Source organism: Ostrinia furnacalis, unplaced genomic scaffold (assembly GCF_004193835.3).
Source record: "Ostrinia furnacalis isolate ACB-3 unplaced genomic scaffold, ASM419383v2 OfSCF1066, whole genome shotgun sequence".
NCBI lineage: Eukaryota > Metazoa > Arthropoda > Insecta > Lepidoptera > Crambidae > Ostrinia > Ostrinia furnacalis.
The window spans coordinates 597,786-613,340 of NW_021131305.1; the positions used below are offsets into that span (position 1 = coordinate 597,786).

Here is a 15,555-nt window from a genome sequence, read left to right on the forward strand (position 1 = left end):
GTTTGCGGGGAGTTTGATTCGAGCAATCCGAGCGTCATTATTGTAGTGTGCGCGTGCACTTATGGATAATTTAGCGTATACCGATAACACTCAAAGGGGAAGAATGGGGGGCGCGTCTTCATGGATGAAACGACTTATAATCTAGGGTTGGTTAGCTGTCATTTTGATTGGAAAAATCAAATATTTGACACTCCTAAATTAGAATAACAACGCAAAAGAACTCTAAATACATGTGGCATAAATGGCGGACTTACCGATGTCATGTAATCGTTGCTGGTTGTCTTTCTGCTGCGACAGCGCGGCCAGCAGGCCGGCGTCGCCGACTCTCTGCCGCGCCACCGCGATCCCAACGGGAATGGAACCTGAGAAAGAAGCGGAATTCAGTCAGATGACATTTGATACTGTTGGTTTGCTGATCAGCTTTAATAGAAAGAAGAAAGAAAGTAAGAAAGATACATTTATTACAATGGACATCACACAAATACAGGCAATTGCATAGACATGACAGTGGCACATAATAATGGAAGAAGAAAAAATAAAAACAAGAGTAAACTGAGCAGTGCCACCCATCCCCCAACAAGATGCCCACTGCAACGGGACCCCACTCAGCATATGCCGTGGCCCACGGTGACGAAGGCCACGGCGCTGGTTTTCAGTGTGCCTCATGCCGAGTGAGGGTCACGGACCATTGGTAAATAAATAAATCATAGAATCTGTTCGTTAAGAAGTTCTCTTTTGGGAAGATTCTAATAGGTTCCTCACTCACATGAACTTTCATAGCTTCATACATATTTTTGTCTTTTTCCTAGGTCCTATAATTCCAAAACTAATTAATTCCTCTTCCTCTCCCAGACCTCATCAAATAGTTTAGTGGTGAAAACGTACAACTTTCGGATTTAGGCACAGATTCAGATTTCGGATTCAGTTCTCAAACAGAGTCTAACGATCTAGCAAATGTTATGAATTAGGTATGTAGATTTTTCAAAATATTTACTTGGAAATCGTAGTCAGAAGCTTTTAAAACTAGTTAGAAGGAGGTAGGATTTTTGCACGGGAAGTAAACAGAAGGATTGGAAGAAGAAAAAGAGGCAACTTTAAAAATACATCTTTGCCTATTTATATTTCAGCTATCAAACAAAGTAGGCAAGTAAATAGGTAATTATTAAGGCTGGGTTGCACCATCTTACTTTAACTTCGACAAACGTCAAAAATCTGTCAAACTTCATACAAAAAACAACGGTTATCGTTATTGTTACCGTTAAAGTTAGGTGGTGCAACTCAGCCCAAGTTAATAATAGTTACTTTCCTAACTCGACGGAGTAGGCGTCGAACAAGAACATAATTTTATCATTTTCCTTATTTACCTAGCTACTATTTTTCGGAACCCATTAACGTATAAACAGGCTAAATAAACTTTTCCTCAACTATACCTGGTATTTTATTTTTAGTACACCGTTAATCCGTTCTCTATTTTAATTCAAATACTTACGTCAACTACCGCACGGATTATTATAATTATTACCTTTACCAGTTTTCGCTACGAAAGCGATAACTTGTGAAATATTAAATTCTAGCTAGTAAATTATCTGACTAATTACTAATAGATACTTAAACACTTGTAAAGCTTTATTTATTTCTTTTTTTTTAGTAAACTCTTTTATTTTTTCATTTTTCATTAGAGACTTGCAATAGGTATTTTATTTATTGGAGGAAGAATTTAATTACAAGTTTTATGCCCGTTTTCACCATCAATCCCTAATTTTTAGACGACCCCTAGGTAACATATAACAGGAATATGTTTTCATAGGGGTCACTTAAAAATTGAGATTGATGGTGAAAACGGGCATTAAAGTTTTAAATATTGTAACTTTTAGGTAGAGTACTGTCGGTCGATGTAAAAAGTACGGCTGTTTCATTTCTCGCGTATCAAACAGCGCGTGGAGCCAAGTCCATAGCATTAGAGTAGGCGCACACCGTTGATTTTTAGATAACCGATAGTTGTGTCGTGCCCGATTTTAATTTGTATGAAGAATCGGCCAAATCGAATCGGCGTAGTGTGCGCACTCCCATACATGCCCATTGCCCATACTGATCAACTGCCCGACTAAACTATCGGCCGACGAAAAATCAACGGTGTGCGCCAACTCTTACGTGCTACATTCGTACGGCACATCCCATTGAATCAAATAGAGACAGATCTGTCACGTCACTCGCACACCTTCGGACGCCTTCGGTTTGATAGCTGTCTCGCATATCTCGAACGCGGAGGTACCAGGCGGGCAGAATTAGTGTGCATGCGTTATCTGGTACTTGCATCGCCGAAATGAGCGCTTCGAAATTTGAATACGTGTATGTGTGTGTTACATTGCCAGCTATGTGTTTACAAACGAAAAGAGGAACTTCGAAAATATGCAAACACTATGCAATAAAACACCGGTTGTGGTTTTAGTCGCGGTTAAAATATGGTCAACTCTGCCTTAGATAGATAGGCAGACTTTTTAAATGGAAGGAAGAAACATATCTTAATTAATAGACAGAACTTCTGGAAAGAAATACGAGTGAAACGTAACCCGGGTGGGTATTCGAATTTCAAATCGCTGGTAACCGACTTGTTGTTGCATGAAGGTCGGAATATAAATTGCGATTCTGGTTTTAGCTTTCGTATTAGACGTTAGGCCAAACAGACATAAAACGTTGTTACCTATGTCGTTTTTATGTTGACTAATAATAATATCATTATCACACAAAAAAGTTTGACTAGGGTAATTTTGGTACTCGTATAATAATAATGTCCCATCTCATAATTTGAAAATTCGGCGCAACGCATCTACTAAGTTCCTTAAAATATTTTTTTGAAAACGGTCGCAAAACAAAGGCAATAATAACAAACGGTTTTATTTATAAATGCAAAAGTAACACTAGTAACTGTTTCTCTGTCAGGATTTTTTCGTAGCTATTTTTCTCCCGAATAAGTCGTTTCATAGACACTAACCGTTGTTGAGCGAGGGCGGTATAGGCGGCATTGGGGGGTCCTTATGACCCGGGGAGGCTTGCTCCAGCTCGACTGCCACCAGCTCGAACATCTTGACATGTAGCCATCTTGCCCTTAGTTTTATACGAGTGATATTTTGTTAAGTAGCTATAGAATCTCACCGTTGTTGAGCGAGGGCGGTATAGGCGGCATGGGGGGGTCCTTATGTCCTGGTGACGCTTGTTCAAGCTTGACAGCCACCAGCTCGGACACGTGCAGCGGCGGCGGCTCGCGCTTGACCGCCACCTGCACACCAGGTGCACCCACTCCCAGCCAAGTCACTGGGTTGGTGCGGCTGCAACCGCTGTCTGTGTGCATCACCTGGGAATAGGAGTTCGATTAATGATGGAATAGTGGAGAAGTCGGGGTAATCTTCGCACCCGTTTTCAAGCGCACCTTAACTGTTCCTCGAAGCGCACGTTACAGGCACTAACATTCATTAGCGCACGAAAGGTATGTTTCAGCGAATAGTTCTTGCAGTACACTTTATTAAATCATCATCATCGTTTTTTCCATTGTATCATGTAGGTACCTTTGTAAGCACTATACGAAATAAATTATTAAATCCCAACTAATATTATAACTGCGAAAGTAACTCTGTCTGTCTGTTACGCTTTCCCGCTTAAACCTCGCAACCGATTTTGATGAAATTTGGCATAGAGATAGTTTGAGTCCCGGGAAAGAACATAGGATAGTTTTTATCCCGGTTTTTGAAACAGGGACGCGCGCGATAAAGTTTTTCTGTGACAGACAAAATTCCACGCGGGCGAAGCCGCGGGCGGAAAGCTAGTTCAATTATAAATGCGCTACGAGGAATACCTCGAGAATGATTTTGATATAAGTCCGGATTTTAGCATAGATCGATCCACATAACTCCAATAACATTATACATAGTTTTAGATCGAGTCTAATTAAAATTAAATAATGTTGTTGTTTTGACATTTGGCATTGTCTAAAATGCCTAGAGACCTCATTATATGAAGAATCACTTCCTTGCCACTCAATCTTTGGGCAAAACTTTTTTTTTAATTAAGGTTACTGAAGTATTTCTTGAAGACGTAAGCTGAATACCAATCAATCATGATTTAACTGCATTATGACAAACTGAATCATTCATGAGCAGTGGCCAATTAAAAAATATTTAAAAATTAAACAGATTGACGTGATACATACACATTATGTCAATCTGCAAATTGCATTGTCGAAACACTAATAGAAATCAAGTCCGCATTTAATTAATTTGTAAAATAAGATTTAAAACGACAGCTACAGGAGCTCTTTAATTGAAGAGCTCGATATAATTGAAAATCAAAGCAGCATTGTTGGACAAAAACGATAACAAATTGTCACTTATTTAGTACGAGTTTAGTACTTGCAAGCCAATTTCACTAATACAATTCATCGAAATTAATCCAGTTATACAAGTTGAACTTCTTATAAATAAGTTAAAATAATGCTACATTACATTGTAGCTGCAGTAAAGCTGTAATTGTGTAGGTACCTGTATTTTATAAAAGATTGGCCCAGTTCCTGAATTGCTATTTTCAACCGACTTCAAAAAAGGAGGAGGTTCTCAATTCGACCCGTATGTTTTTTTTTTTCTATGTTTGTTACGCGATAACTCCGCCAATTATGAACCGATTTGAACAAATCTTTTTTCGGCGTATAGGTTTAATACCTCAAGGGTGGTCCCATTTAAATTTAATAATAGAAAAAACAACCCCCAAGGGTGGAAAATTGGGGATGAACTTTTTTATACGCAATATCTCCGCCGATTATAAATCAATTTGAACGATTATTTTTTTGTTGAATAGGTATTATCAAAAGGGTGGTTTCATGCGAATTTGAAGAAAATATTTCACCCCCAAGGGTGGAAAATTGGGGATGAACTTTTTTATACGCAATATTTTTAATTTTTAGTTTTTTTTGTGTTCACGCATTTGTTGTCGGTTTTGTTTTTTTAAAAAGTTATTGGTTTGAGCATGCTCATCTTCTGGTCAAGTATGGAACTTTTCATATAAAATTCATTATTGAGTTTCACGCACGCTCAAGCCTCAAACTGTCATTCTCAATTTAGAAACCGAGATTAAATCCTCGTTAGCCAAACCAAGTAAGATTAAAATTAAAAAGCTTGTGTTGAAAGTGGGTTAACAAAAAAAGTCTAGCGGTCAACAGGGATCGGAATATTTATTATAGTAGTGTCAAAGACTCGCTGCCAATAGGGTAATAAAACGTCAGACTATGACAGGAGCTTATGCATCTCTCTTTCAGGTTATAGATTCTTCGAACCTTGAAGCGGACGTCATTGGTTTCTTTTATGTTACGACATACAAAAAAAAAGTACAAGCTTTGCTTAGTTTGGGACTAGAAGCGCAGTGTAAAATGTCTAAGGATATTTATATATTATTATATATATACCTTTTTGGGTGAGTTGGTGAGGCAGGTATTGCAAGAGCGTTTAGCTTGCTCCGTCTTGATAGTGAGGGGCTGCATCACGTTAAGACCCTCGATCATGGGCCGGTCGCCGGGGCAGCACAGCTCAGGCATGCACTTGCCTAGCTTCCCGTCATCCATTTTATTTGAGTCCCTGTTGAAGATAAACAGCGTTAAGTATTGTTTTATAAAAAAAGAAAAATAATGTAATTTTTAATTTTCACTTATTAACACGTAATCTAGAACCATGGAGAGGTAGAGGTAGAGCTAGAATGGCTCGATAGGTATACATAATTATATGGTATACTAGCGGCCGCCCGCGACTTCGTACGCGTGGATCCCGTTTTACCCCCTTAGGGGTGGAGTTTCGTAAAATCCTTTCTTAGCGGATGCCTACGTCATAACATCTACAAGCCAAATTTCAGCCCGATCCGTCCAGTGGTTAGGGCTGTGCGTTGATAGATCACTATGTCAGTCAGTCAGTCAGTCACCTTTGAGATATATTTAGACTGATTTTGGTCGAGAAATGTGTAGGTAATTTCATCCAAAATCGAGTAATGCCTCAATAAAATTATAACGTGTGTTCGTGATGGAAAAGTTTCCAGGAAATTGAGGTTTATGCTTGTTAAAGTACTCGTAAATTAATCATTAAAGAACACCAGATGAAATTGAAATATTAATATTTCAGTTCGGTTAAATAATAGCCATTAAATTAAAACTGATACAGATAATTCGACGCTTGCCTAACCACGGCAATCGGAGTGAACCGAACACGATCCCCCGTGTGCAGCGCTCCAAACGGGGGATACCTAACACTGATTAACGCACGGGAATCCATGCAATACGAGCACCTTGTTTATTTAAACTCGATATTTTCATGACCCGTAATCACGGACTTAATTATAATGTGAAAAGGGTAGGAACTATGTAAGTAACAAAAAATTTAAAGTAATTAAAGTTTCAATAAGACTTGAGTAAGACTTTGAAATCGCACTTCCACAACAAAGCACTCACTTGTCTGCAAGCAAAACTCGCTGCTGACAGTTGACAAATTCAAGCTGCAGCGGCGAGTAGGGCGAGTTCGGCGGCGGCGTCGGCACGCCAAACGTCGACAGAGACGTGGAGAACAAACTCTCCGTTACTGAAACAAACATTACATCAATAAACGGACAGGGAACAGTTAAATGTAACAAACATAAAGGCCGAAGAAAAGTCATGGTTTTTAAGGCTGTTTTAGATCTAGCATAAGATCATAAATCGAATTCCAATAAAAAATATGACATGTTAGATGCCTCCGATGATTCATGAAGTCATAGTTCTACTACATTATGGATTATAATAAAGTCTAAAAAAAAACCGAATTAAAATCAATCAAACTTTTAATTTGTCAGTCATAGACAAGAATCAATTCAAAATTACATTTTGGCTAATAGGCATTGCAGAAAGTGACAGCAAAAGAGGTAATTTTATTGACCCGTATTCAAAACTGGACCCTGGCAAATACATGACTCATTGACGTCATGCGCAAAACGGTACTTTGATAGACATCATCATGATATTGGATAGCCCGGTCAATTTGAGTGACGGTCGAATCAAGATCCCGTCCGGTGCTGCAATTCCGTTACCTACGCTGTTTGAACGAATAAATTCATTTAAAATGCAGCTTTAAAGAAATGCAAAGGACGTGCCACTTAAACATCGCCTTCGGTCCCAAAACCGTCAGGAGTTAAGTCCACACACGGACAGACAGTTTTATTATTAGCGAGACGGAGTAGCCGCCCCGTCCAATTTCACGCGCGTCAATCAAAGTGCGCAGACGCAAACGATCTGCGCATGACACGCGTGGAGCTGCGTTAGCCCGGTGTCTAGACGTTGTTTGAATTTAGTCTCGTCTTCGAATCGAAATTTTTTGAGTCTAAACATGTCAAGTGTCAAGGCGAGGCGCGATCATCTGAAAGGTACGCGCTAAAGCTGTCAAATTGTATTTGTGATACCAGCTGCAGACTTCAAATATATTTCGGAGATATTCGGATAAATTTTGGAAACCGTATTAAATTAGCATTAATAAGAATATGAGATATTCAATCTTTATTGAAATTAGGTGGAACCTGAGAGTAATTTTCCATTTCGCTATTGTCTAAATATGCGCCAAGGATTACAAATTGGCTGTCGGTTGTTAATTAAACAATGCTCAATCCGATGAAGCGACACTCGTGTTCGTATTGCAAGCAACGGAATATCCATAATTACGACTGGCCGTCCGTTTCAAAACAACCGTATCGAAATTATAAGAGGCATTCCTGAGAAAAACTTGACAATCCGTAGCCAGCGGGCATGGAATAGAACAATGCTTCTATCGGAGATGCAAGCAAATACGAATAATTGAATTCAGACGGTCTGAATCAGACCGCCTCTGATTTCTGTGCCATTGTAAATAAAATTGATACCCTGTCGTCCTGCTGGATATTCTTCAATTTCACTGATTTACTTAACTCAATTAGACATGAATTACTATATTTTTGGTAGAGTTTATTATGACAGCAATACAAAATATGTTATAAAGCCCAGGCTCGAGGCATTATCTAGAAACAGACAAATTTTATTGGTCAGTCAATTTTTAAATTCCGTTTGACGTAAAGTGACAGTGGCTTAAGTAGTCAGTTTTAAATTCGTGGAAGAAAGCTCGTGGCTTGGTTTAGTGAGGATTCTGTTAAACCATCCTCCCAAAATAAAGTTATGTATTTCTAATTGTCTTTAGTTTCATAATAAAATTGATCCATCGGGAGTAAAGACAGCGATAAGCCTTTTTCCTTATTTTCGGTCATATTTTAATTCTAAACTTTTTCAACATGCGATTGCTACATTGCAATATTTTAAGCAATCCCTTCTCATAGAAATAAAAATGCTGCGTCATAGTATAGTAATAAGTATAGATAGTGGTACTCTACAGAATCGCCTCCAGTATCGTATCTCCAGCTGTCGCGTCGCCCGGGGCTGCGCGAGCGTCACGCAGCGTGTAACCCGGTTACGCTACACTTTTATTTTGTTTGGTGAAGGGACCGGAATCTGTATACCATTTTGTTTTGAAATGGATACAGATGGAGATTCTCATTCGGAAGTGTAAACTTGTTATGAATTCGTTTTGTTGTTATAGAAAAACTCGAAGTTCCCGAAGTCGATATTCCAGGAACATTATTTTAAATACTTTGCATTGTAGATTGGAAAAGCTTGAAAATAATAAACACACAAAATTTACTAGAGTAGATTTATTAACCGAATATTGCCGACTATTTTTGTCCATTACAAATACCTACAAAAATATCAAATTTTTGAGTTGACACATTTTGACAGTAGTCGTGAACTAAACCCAGATACCTAATTGTATTTAAATGTAAGTGTCTCTTAATGTTAATGCTGCAGTTCATTAGACGGTTAATCCTAAGTCACCCTATACTGAAAACTTTTTAGAATCATTAATTATGCATACGCATTTTTTAATTACATACCTTTATGTATTGTGGGTCGGTTCGCTCCTTGCGGGAACAGCGAATAGAGGGGGAAGCGGGCCACACCTGTGCAAAAACATTCATTTAAAACACATAACTATGGGTAGTATTTAGTTCTAAAAAAGCTTCTACGACACTTACAGTGTCTAATAACAAAAAAATAGTTGTGAACTATGAACTTGTGAAACAAGCAGCAAGGATTTATAAAATTGTTAGTTTAAGTTTAGTGTTAAAAATAATGACAATATTCCAGCTGCACTGTAGGTAGGTAGGTCTATAAAAAATCAAATCCGATTTAGCACCTTGTGCAGCTACAGGTTCGTACTTTTACTCAAAAGTTCTGATCACAGAATTCTTTTTAATCTAGCAAGCACTTCCCTTTCAACAGGGGAAAACCGTGCCACTTTTAATGAGCTTCGATTTTAATTAAAATCAGTTAATAAGTGAGATTTTATTAAAAAATCGCAGCGTTCATTAAAAATATGTACCAGGAGCTCATACCTTGCTGGAGGTCAGAGGGCGGGCGGGAGCGGGCGCCCCCCGCCGCCCCGCCCTGCATCGCCTCCCGGGCAACACGTCACCACCTGGGAAGAAAATAAAAGTAAGTAATGTCACTGTAGCAGGGTGAAATTAAAGGTAATATCTGGCTTGTGAGTGATTTTGCACATGGTGTTTTGTTGCTGCAGTAAATAGTTAATGTGTCGTTCGTGACGACTCTCTCTGCTTATTAGAGCACTATTCTACTTAGAGCTTTCACATTTTTGAAAAAAATTACTCTGGCTTTCAATAATGGTACAATGAATCATAAATGATGGCTGAATTTAAGATATTGAAAAGCAGCCATTATGAATTACCAATATACGATGAAATTAATACTGAATCAATAAAAAAGCTGACCTTTGACTAATTACGTCTAAAAATATCATCAGAAAGATTAAGATAGTAAAACTTTTATCAAGTACGTAGAAAATTAATTACCTACAGCCTAAAGACTAATTTTAATTAGTTTGTCAAAAAATCAACAAAGGCCAATTTGAAGATCATATTTTATAATTATTCCTATAAATCTTAGTCATAAAACGTGAAATGATTTATTTAAGGGAGTCACTTTCGACTTGTTTACATTTTCAAATTTAAAACAGGCTTATCTTATCTGAAATTAAACTAACGATACGAATACGCGTCATACTTTCGATTATTGACAAAAATAACATAACAACTGTCTCACATACAGGTTTTTGACTTAATTTGTATTTTGCGACACTTATTCGAAAGAGGCGTTCCCAGTAAACAATGTTACATCTTAAAATAACACCCTTTCCACGTAATGTAAGCCTTTCGGGCTAGCATTATTCTTGTAAGGCTGCAACTTTAATTGGCTGCACACAACTGCCATTATCTTATAACATTGTTGCATGATAACGTGCATGTTGCCGGCCGCTGAAAAAACGCGAAAGCAAGAGACTGTATAATGTATAATCGAGCCAGTTTCAAATACCTATGTAGACTGAAGGGCACTTTTGATTACACGGGCTAGGTTGTTACCTAGTTGTAGTAGTTGCCCAGACGAATACAATTAGGTGATTATTTTGGTCTAAGCTAAAATGATGGGATGGGATAAACTTATGACCAAATTGTATATGTTCATTTGACTTTATAATAATTTGATTTGATTAATTATACTAATTAAGGTATATTAAACATAACAAGAGCATCATCAAGCAATTACTAAGGAATCTGACACATAATCCTATACTAGCTTTCCGCCCGCGGCTTTGCCCGCATGGAATTTTGTCTGTCACAGAAAACCTATATCGCGCGCGCGTCCCTGTTTAAAAAACCGGGATAAAACTATCCTATGTCCTTTCCCGGGATCTATCTCCCTATCTCTATCCCAAATTTCTTCAAAATCGGTTTAAGTGGTTTAGGCGTGAAAGGAAGATAGACAGAGTTACTTTCGCATTTATAATATTAGTATAGATATTATCATGACGTAGTAATCTTATTAGATTTTATAATAATGTGTTTACTTTACTACTGTGTAGAGTTGATCCAATTGGTATTTTAAGTTAAAGTTATTAAATTAATAATTTAACAATATTAATTATTCTTTTACCTTGCTTAACACTACCATAATAATTCCGTTCAGTTGTAAAAGATTAATAAGTACGTTAACTTATTAGTAAGATAATAGGATTATTATTGGAATCCTGCTTACCCACTGCAAAGGTCTCTTCCCTTTGTACTTGTATAAAGTTATTCAAATCCCCCTAACACCGGTCCAGTCGGAACGGAAAATAAATAAATTATGAGTTGTGACATTTTTGCTCGCGGTCGACGGTAATTTTTTAATTACACAGCAGTACTTTTATCAGATCCTTTGCTTTGTATTGAATATTAAATACATTTTCAGTTGATTTTATGCCATGACGGTATCTGGTTTTCTATTGAAACTATTTTATTGTCAGTCCGTTGTTTAATTACTTTATTTGTAGTACGCCAACAGCAAATTACAGCTTTATTTATGTATGCAAGTAGGTACCTACTATGTGTATTTGTGTAAGTTTGACGACTGAAAAAATACACGACGAGAAATTGCAGTATGAAAAACTCAGTAATTTTCTGTTATCATTCATTTCTGCGGGTTCCTGTCTTCGAATTAAGTTGGTGTTATTATTTTATGGGTTTATTTAATCCTCTCTCTGTTAGGCCTCAGCCTCGAACTTAGCGGGCAGCGGCGCGGGAGCGGCGGCGGGGCGGGAGCGGCAGGATCTTATGCGTAAAATCAAATAGACCGGTTCTCGAAAACAGCGGCGCGGTAGCGGCGCCGGAGCGGGCAACGAGCGGGCAGCGGCGAGGGAGCGGGCAACGAGCGGGCAGCGCACTCGTTCTTTTGCCCACAATAAATCGAGCTTAAGGAATAAATTTGAATCGAAATAAAATTGTCGCCGTTGTTCAGACATTTCGTTCGCGAATAAAAACAAATATTTCGACAACACAACCCCGAACACAACACTTCGCCGCTAAAGCGCCGCGCGAGCTGCCCGCTGGTTTCGAGAACGGGTCTGCGTTGCCCGCCCCGCTCCCGCGCCGCCGCCGCCGCCGCCCCGCTGCCCGCTAAGTTCGAGGCTGAGGCCTTAGAGGCTGTCCTATAAAACGTATAGTACCTAGACTCCGGTCAATGTAACTAAAACTAGAAAGTCAATACTTATTTACAATACTGAGGCGTTATTCTGGGAAACAATTTCCACTTACAAGTGGCGTACATATTTGGCAACAATTTCATTCTAGAACTTTGCAGTGCAATTTTGCAATTCAAAGCAATTCATCAACATACAGTGACGCCTCGTCACGCATCGTCATATGCGCAGTAAGTACATCGAACTCGTGCATTGATAAAATCAATAAGATTTACAACGGTAGGCCGCCATGTTTCATTCACGATGAACGAGCGAAACAAATCATTCATTAAGCCAAATATGGCCGGGCAATTTCTGTAAACAATGGACTTTTTTGTAATACTAGATTAGGTTTTCTCGTAATCGTTGGTTAGAGTGGCAGTTAAAATTGTGTTATTCGAAAATGTACGTAAAAGGTTCAATCACAAAGTTGATATTCCAATGAACGTCTGCCAAGACGCCATTGGGTTCATTGCGATCTCTTTAAAAACTCTGCCGCCCTGGTACTTGGAATCGCCACTCACTTTCAAATCGTCGAGAAAAACGACTCGAGGATTTCGCGCGTTTTTGTTGAAAAGTGAACTTGCGAGGTCTTTTTTGTGTCACGACTTCTCAGAGTTTTTATGGTTCGTTACGCGAGCAGGGAAACGTGTATTTTATAAATCCCGTGCTTTATTGCTTAGATTTATTGCATGAGAAGAAGATATTTCACTAGGGAACTTTATGTTTTGAATAATTTTTACGTAAAACTAGAAATTGGTTCTATCCGAAATTCTGAATCACGCTTACATTGCTTAGGTTTTTTATTCTCTATCATTCATGCCTGATGCCTACCTACCTACATAAAGCACAAACAAATTAATTAAGTAGATAAGTAAAAATGTTTTATTTTAGTATTATCATTTAGGTCAATTATGATAATAATATTTAAAAATAACATCGCTAACTTTGCCTCCAAATTCACACGCATTCGTTCGTTCGTTCGTTTCAGCCGAAAGACGTCCACTGCTGGACAAAGGCCTCCCCCAAGGTTTTCCACAAAGACCGGTCCTGCGCCGCTCGCATCCAGGCACCTCCCGCGACTTTCACCAGATCGTCAGTCCACCTAGTGGGAGACACACGCGTACAACACCCTATATCTAGCACAGTGTAAATTTTTGGAATTATGTATTTTTACCAGCAAATGTCAGCTTGATATTTCCAAGTCAAGTGCATACGGCACAATTTTTACTAATGTATTTTTGTTTCGTTTCTATTCATCACAATCATCACAGTGAAATCAACATTCGACAGAGAATGACAAAGCATTAATTAGCGTAAACTGTTCTATACTTATCCATTTTATTTAATGAATGAGGAGTTCCAAAAGGAACAAAAACCAAATTACCCATTGCATAACTACTGTTTAACTACCAAACAAATACTATCCCAATGAAGTTATCGGCAAATCGCACGCAAAACAAAATGTATGGGAAGCGCTTGCGCAAGCGGGACAATGCAGCAATTATTGCTACGGGATTGAAACATTTGGACGGTAGTTGAACGTGATACAGTAGCTTTTTATTGGGTACTAGATTTGCCCGCGGCTTCACCCGCGTAAAATTTAGTTTGTCACAGATCGTCATAAATTATCTATACTAATATTATAAATGCGAAAGTAACTCTGTTTGTCTTGCTTTCACGCCTAAACCACAGAACCGATTTTGATGAAATTTGGCATAGAGATAGTTTGAGTCCCGGTCCCGGGAAAGGACATAGGATAGTTTTGAGCCCGGTTTTTGAAACAAGGACGCGCGCGATAAAGTATTTCTGTGACAGACAAAATACCACGCGGGCGAAGTCGCGGGCGGAAAGCCTATATGTTATTCTGGGTTATAAACTATAATACTGTAAAGAATCATCAAAATCCATTCAGTAGTTTTTGCGTGAAAGAGTAACAAACATGTTGGCATCCATACAAACTTTCGCATTTATAATTAGGTTAGTAGGATCGCATGTGATTCATAGGTCAAGCCCTATCCAGGCGAATCAAACTGCCAAAATTTTATTGTCACAGCATCTTTGTAATGATTCTGGAAGTTTATACCTTATGGAACCCATACCTTTAACCTTTGAAAACGTCTGGCTAACAACCCTATAAGGCTCCTCCAAACTGATCAGTACGCAGTTTCAAGGATTTTCCAGTAGAAAAAAAGGCGTTTAGTGGCCAGAATCGGCTAGAGCTCATAAAAGATTCCCCAAATGTACGAAATTTGTTGAGGCAGCATCATTTTTGTTTGCCTCCACTGATGACTAAAAGAAATCGTCCATTGGAGAGCTATTTCAAATAGATTAAAATCAAAAATCCCAATAGCAAAATACGAATTCAAAGTACACAGGTGGATGGAATTAAAATTTCTCCACTCCCCATGGTGTCGAATAAGCCTCAGGAATATTGCAAACCAAAAAGGCAGACTAAAACTGACACCGACATTCCTTTGGCCCCAGTAATTTGAGTAAAGCTTTGTAAATACAAGTAAAGAAAATAACTTTGATTGCAAATTGAAATAATGAGACCACTAAGGCTGAGTTGCACCACGTGACTTTGATCGTAACTATGACGATAACCGGTGTTTTTTGTATTAAGTTAGACAGATTTTTGACGTTTGTTAAAGTTAAAATAAAATGGTGCAACCTAGCTTAAAACAGTTCGCAACCACTGTTTCAGTTATTTTTTATCACATCATAGCTTAGTCAATGTACGGACGACGGCACGTCAACGTAACCACTGTGGGTTCTTGTGCATTGTAATAGGGGCGAGTTTGCAACAAAAATGGGTAGCCTGATGTGCTGTCGTGTGTACTAAAGTCTGTAGGTAGGATAAATATAACAGCACATAATATAGCGCACCTACTGTATGTATGTATACAGCTGTTTAGTCTGGCGGGCCCGGCCGTGTACGGATTCAGAACAATGATCGAATTAGCGTAATAAAGGGCTTTGGGCCTAGAAAACATGTTGCGAGTCGCCTAAATACTCGGCCGACCGTGCATAACATGTCAGTAGTTTAGTTCTAATTCGGTTTTAAATGTTTAGAGTGGTGCAATACGAGTACATGTAAATGTGCGAGCAAAATAAATATAAATAGGTCGAGAAACGTTAAACATTTTAAAGTTTAACTTTGTTAACCGCCTTCAAAAAGAGGAGGTTCTTCAGCTTACTTATTAAAAATTGCCTTTGTTTATGAGACTACATAAATAAGCAGTGTTCATTTGTCCGTACACTAATTCTATTATGCAAATAAGCGTACAAATTACTCAATTTATCTAAAATTAACAATAACACAATATAGAACAAAAGTAATAAAAGTTTATCGCTTCTCTATTCAACCGTTTTCTACTCATAACTGCATTGACATGTGATATTA

At 38.3% G+C, this 15,555-nt stretch overlaps 1 protein-coding gene across 4 annotated transcripts in view; it reads right to left on the minus strand.

Moving 5' to 3' along the window:
* Nucleotides 1-15,555, minus strand: part of wge (BAH domain and coiled-coil containing protein winged eye) — a 125,378-nt gene that overhangs the window by 40,398 nt on the left and 69,425 nt on the right. For 3 of the 4 annotated variants that reach the window (XM_028302032.1, XM_028302028.1, XM_028302030.1), the window contains 6 exons: nt 9,472-9,554; nt 8,971-9,036; nt 6,479-6,605; nt 5,450-5,618; nt 3,154-3,352; nt 255-362 (listed from right to left, as the gene is read on the minus strand). In XM_028302032.1, the coding sequence (XP_028157833.1) occupies nt 255-362; nt 3,154-3,352; nt 5,450-5,618; nt 6,479-6,605; nt 8,971-9,036; nt 9,472-9,529 (727 nt within the window). In that variant the 5' untranslated portion in view covers nt 9,530-9,554. Of the gene's footprint in view, nt 1-254; nt 363-2,992; nt 3,073-3,153; nt 3,353-5,449; nt 5,619-6,478; nt 6,606-8,970; nt 9,037-9,471; nt 9,555-15,555 lie in introns of those variants that run through there. The other variant, XM_028302031.1, reaches the window with a different exon arrangement.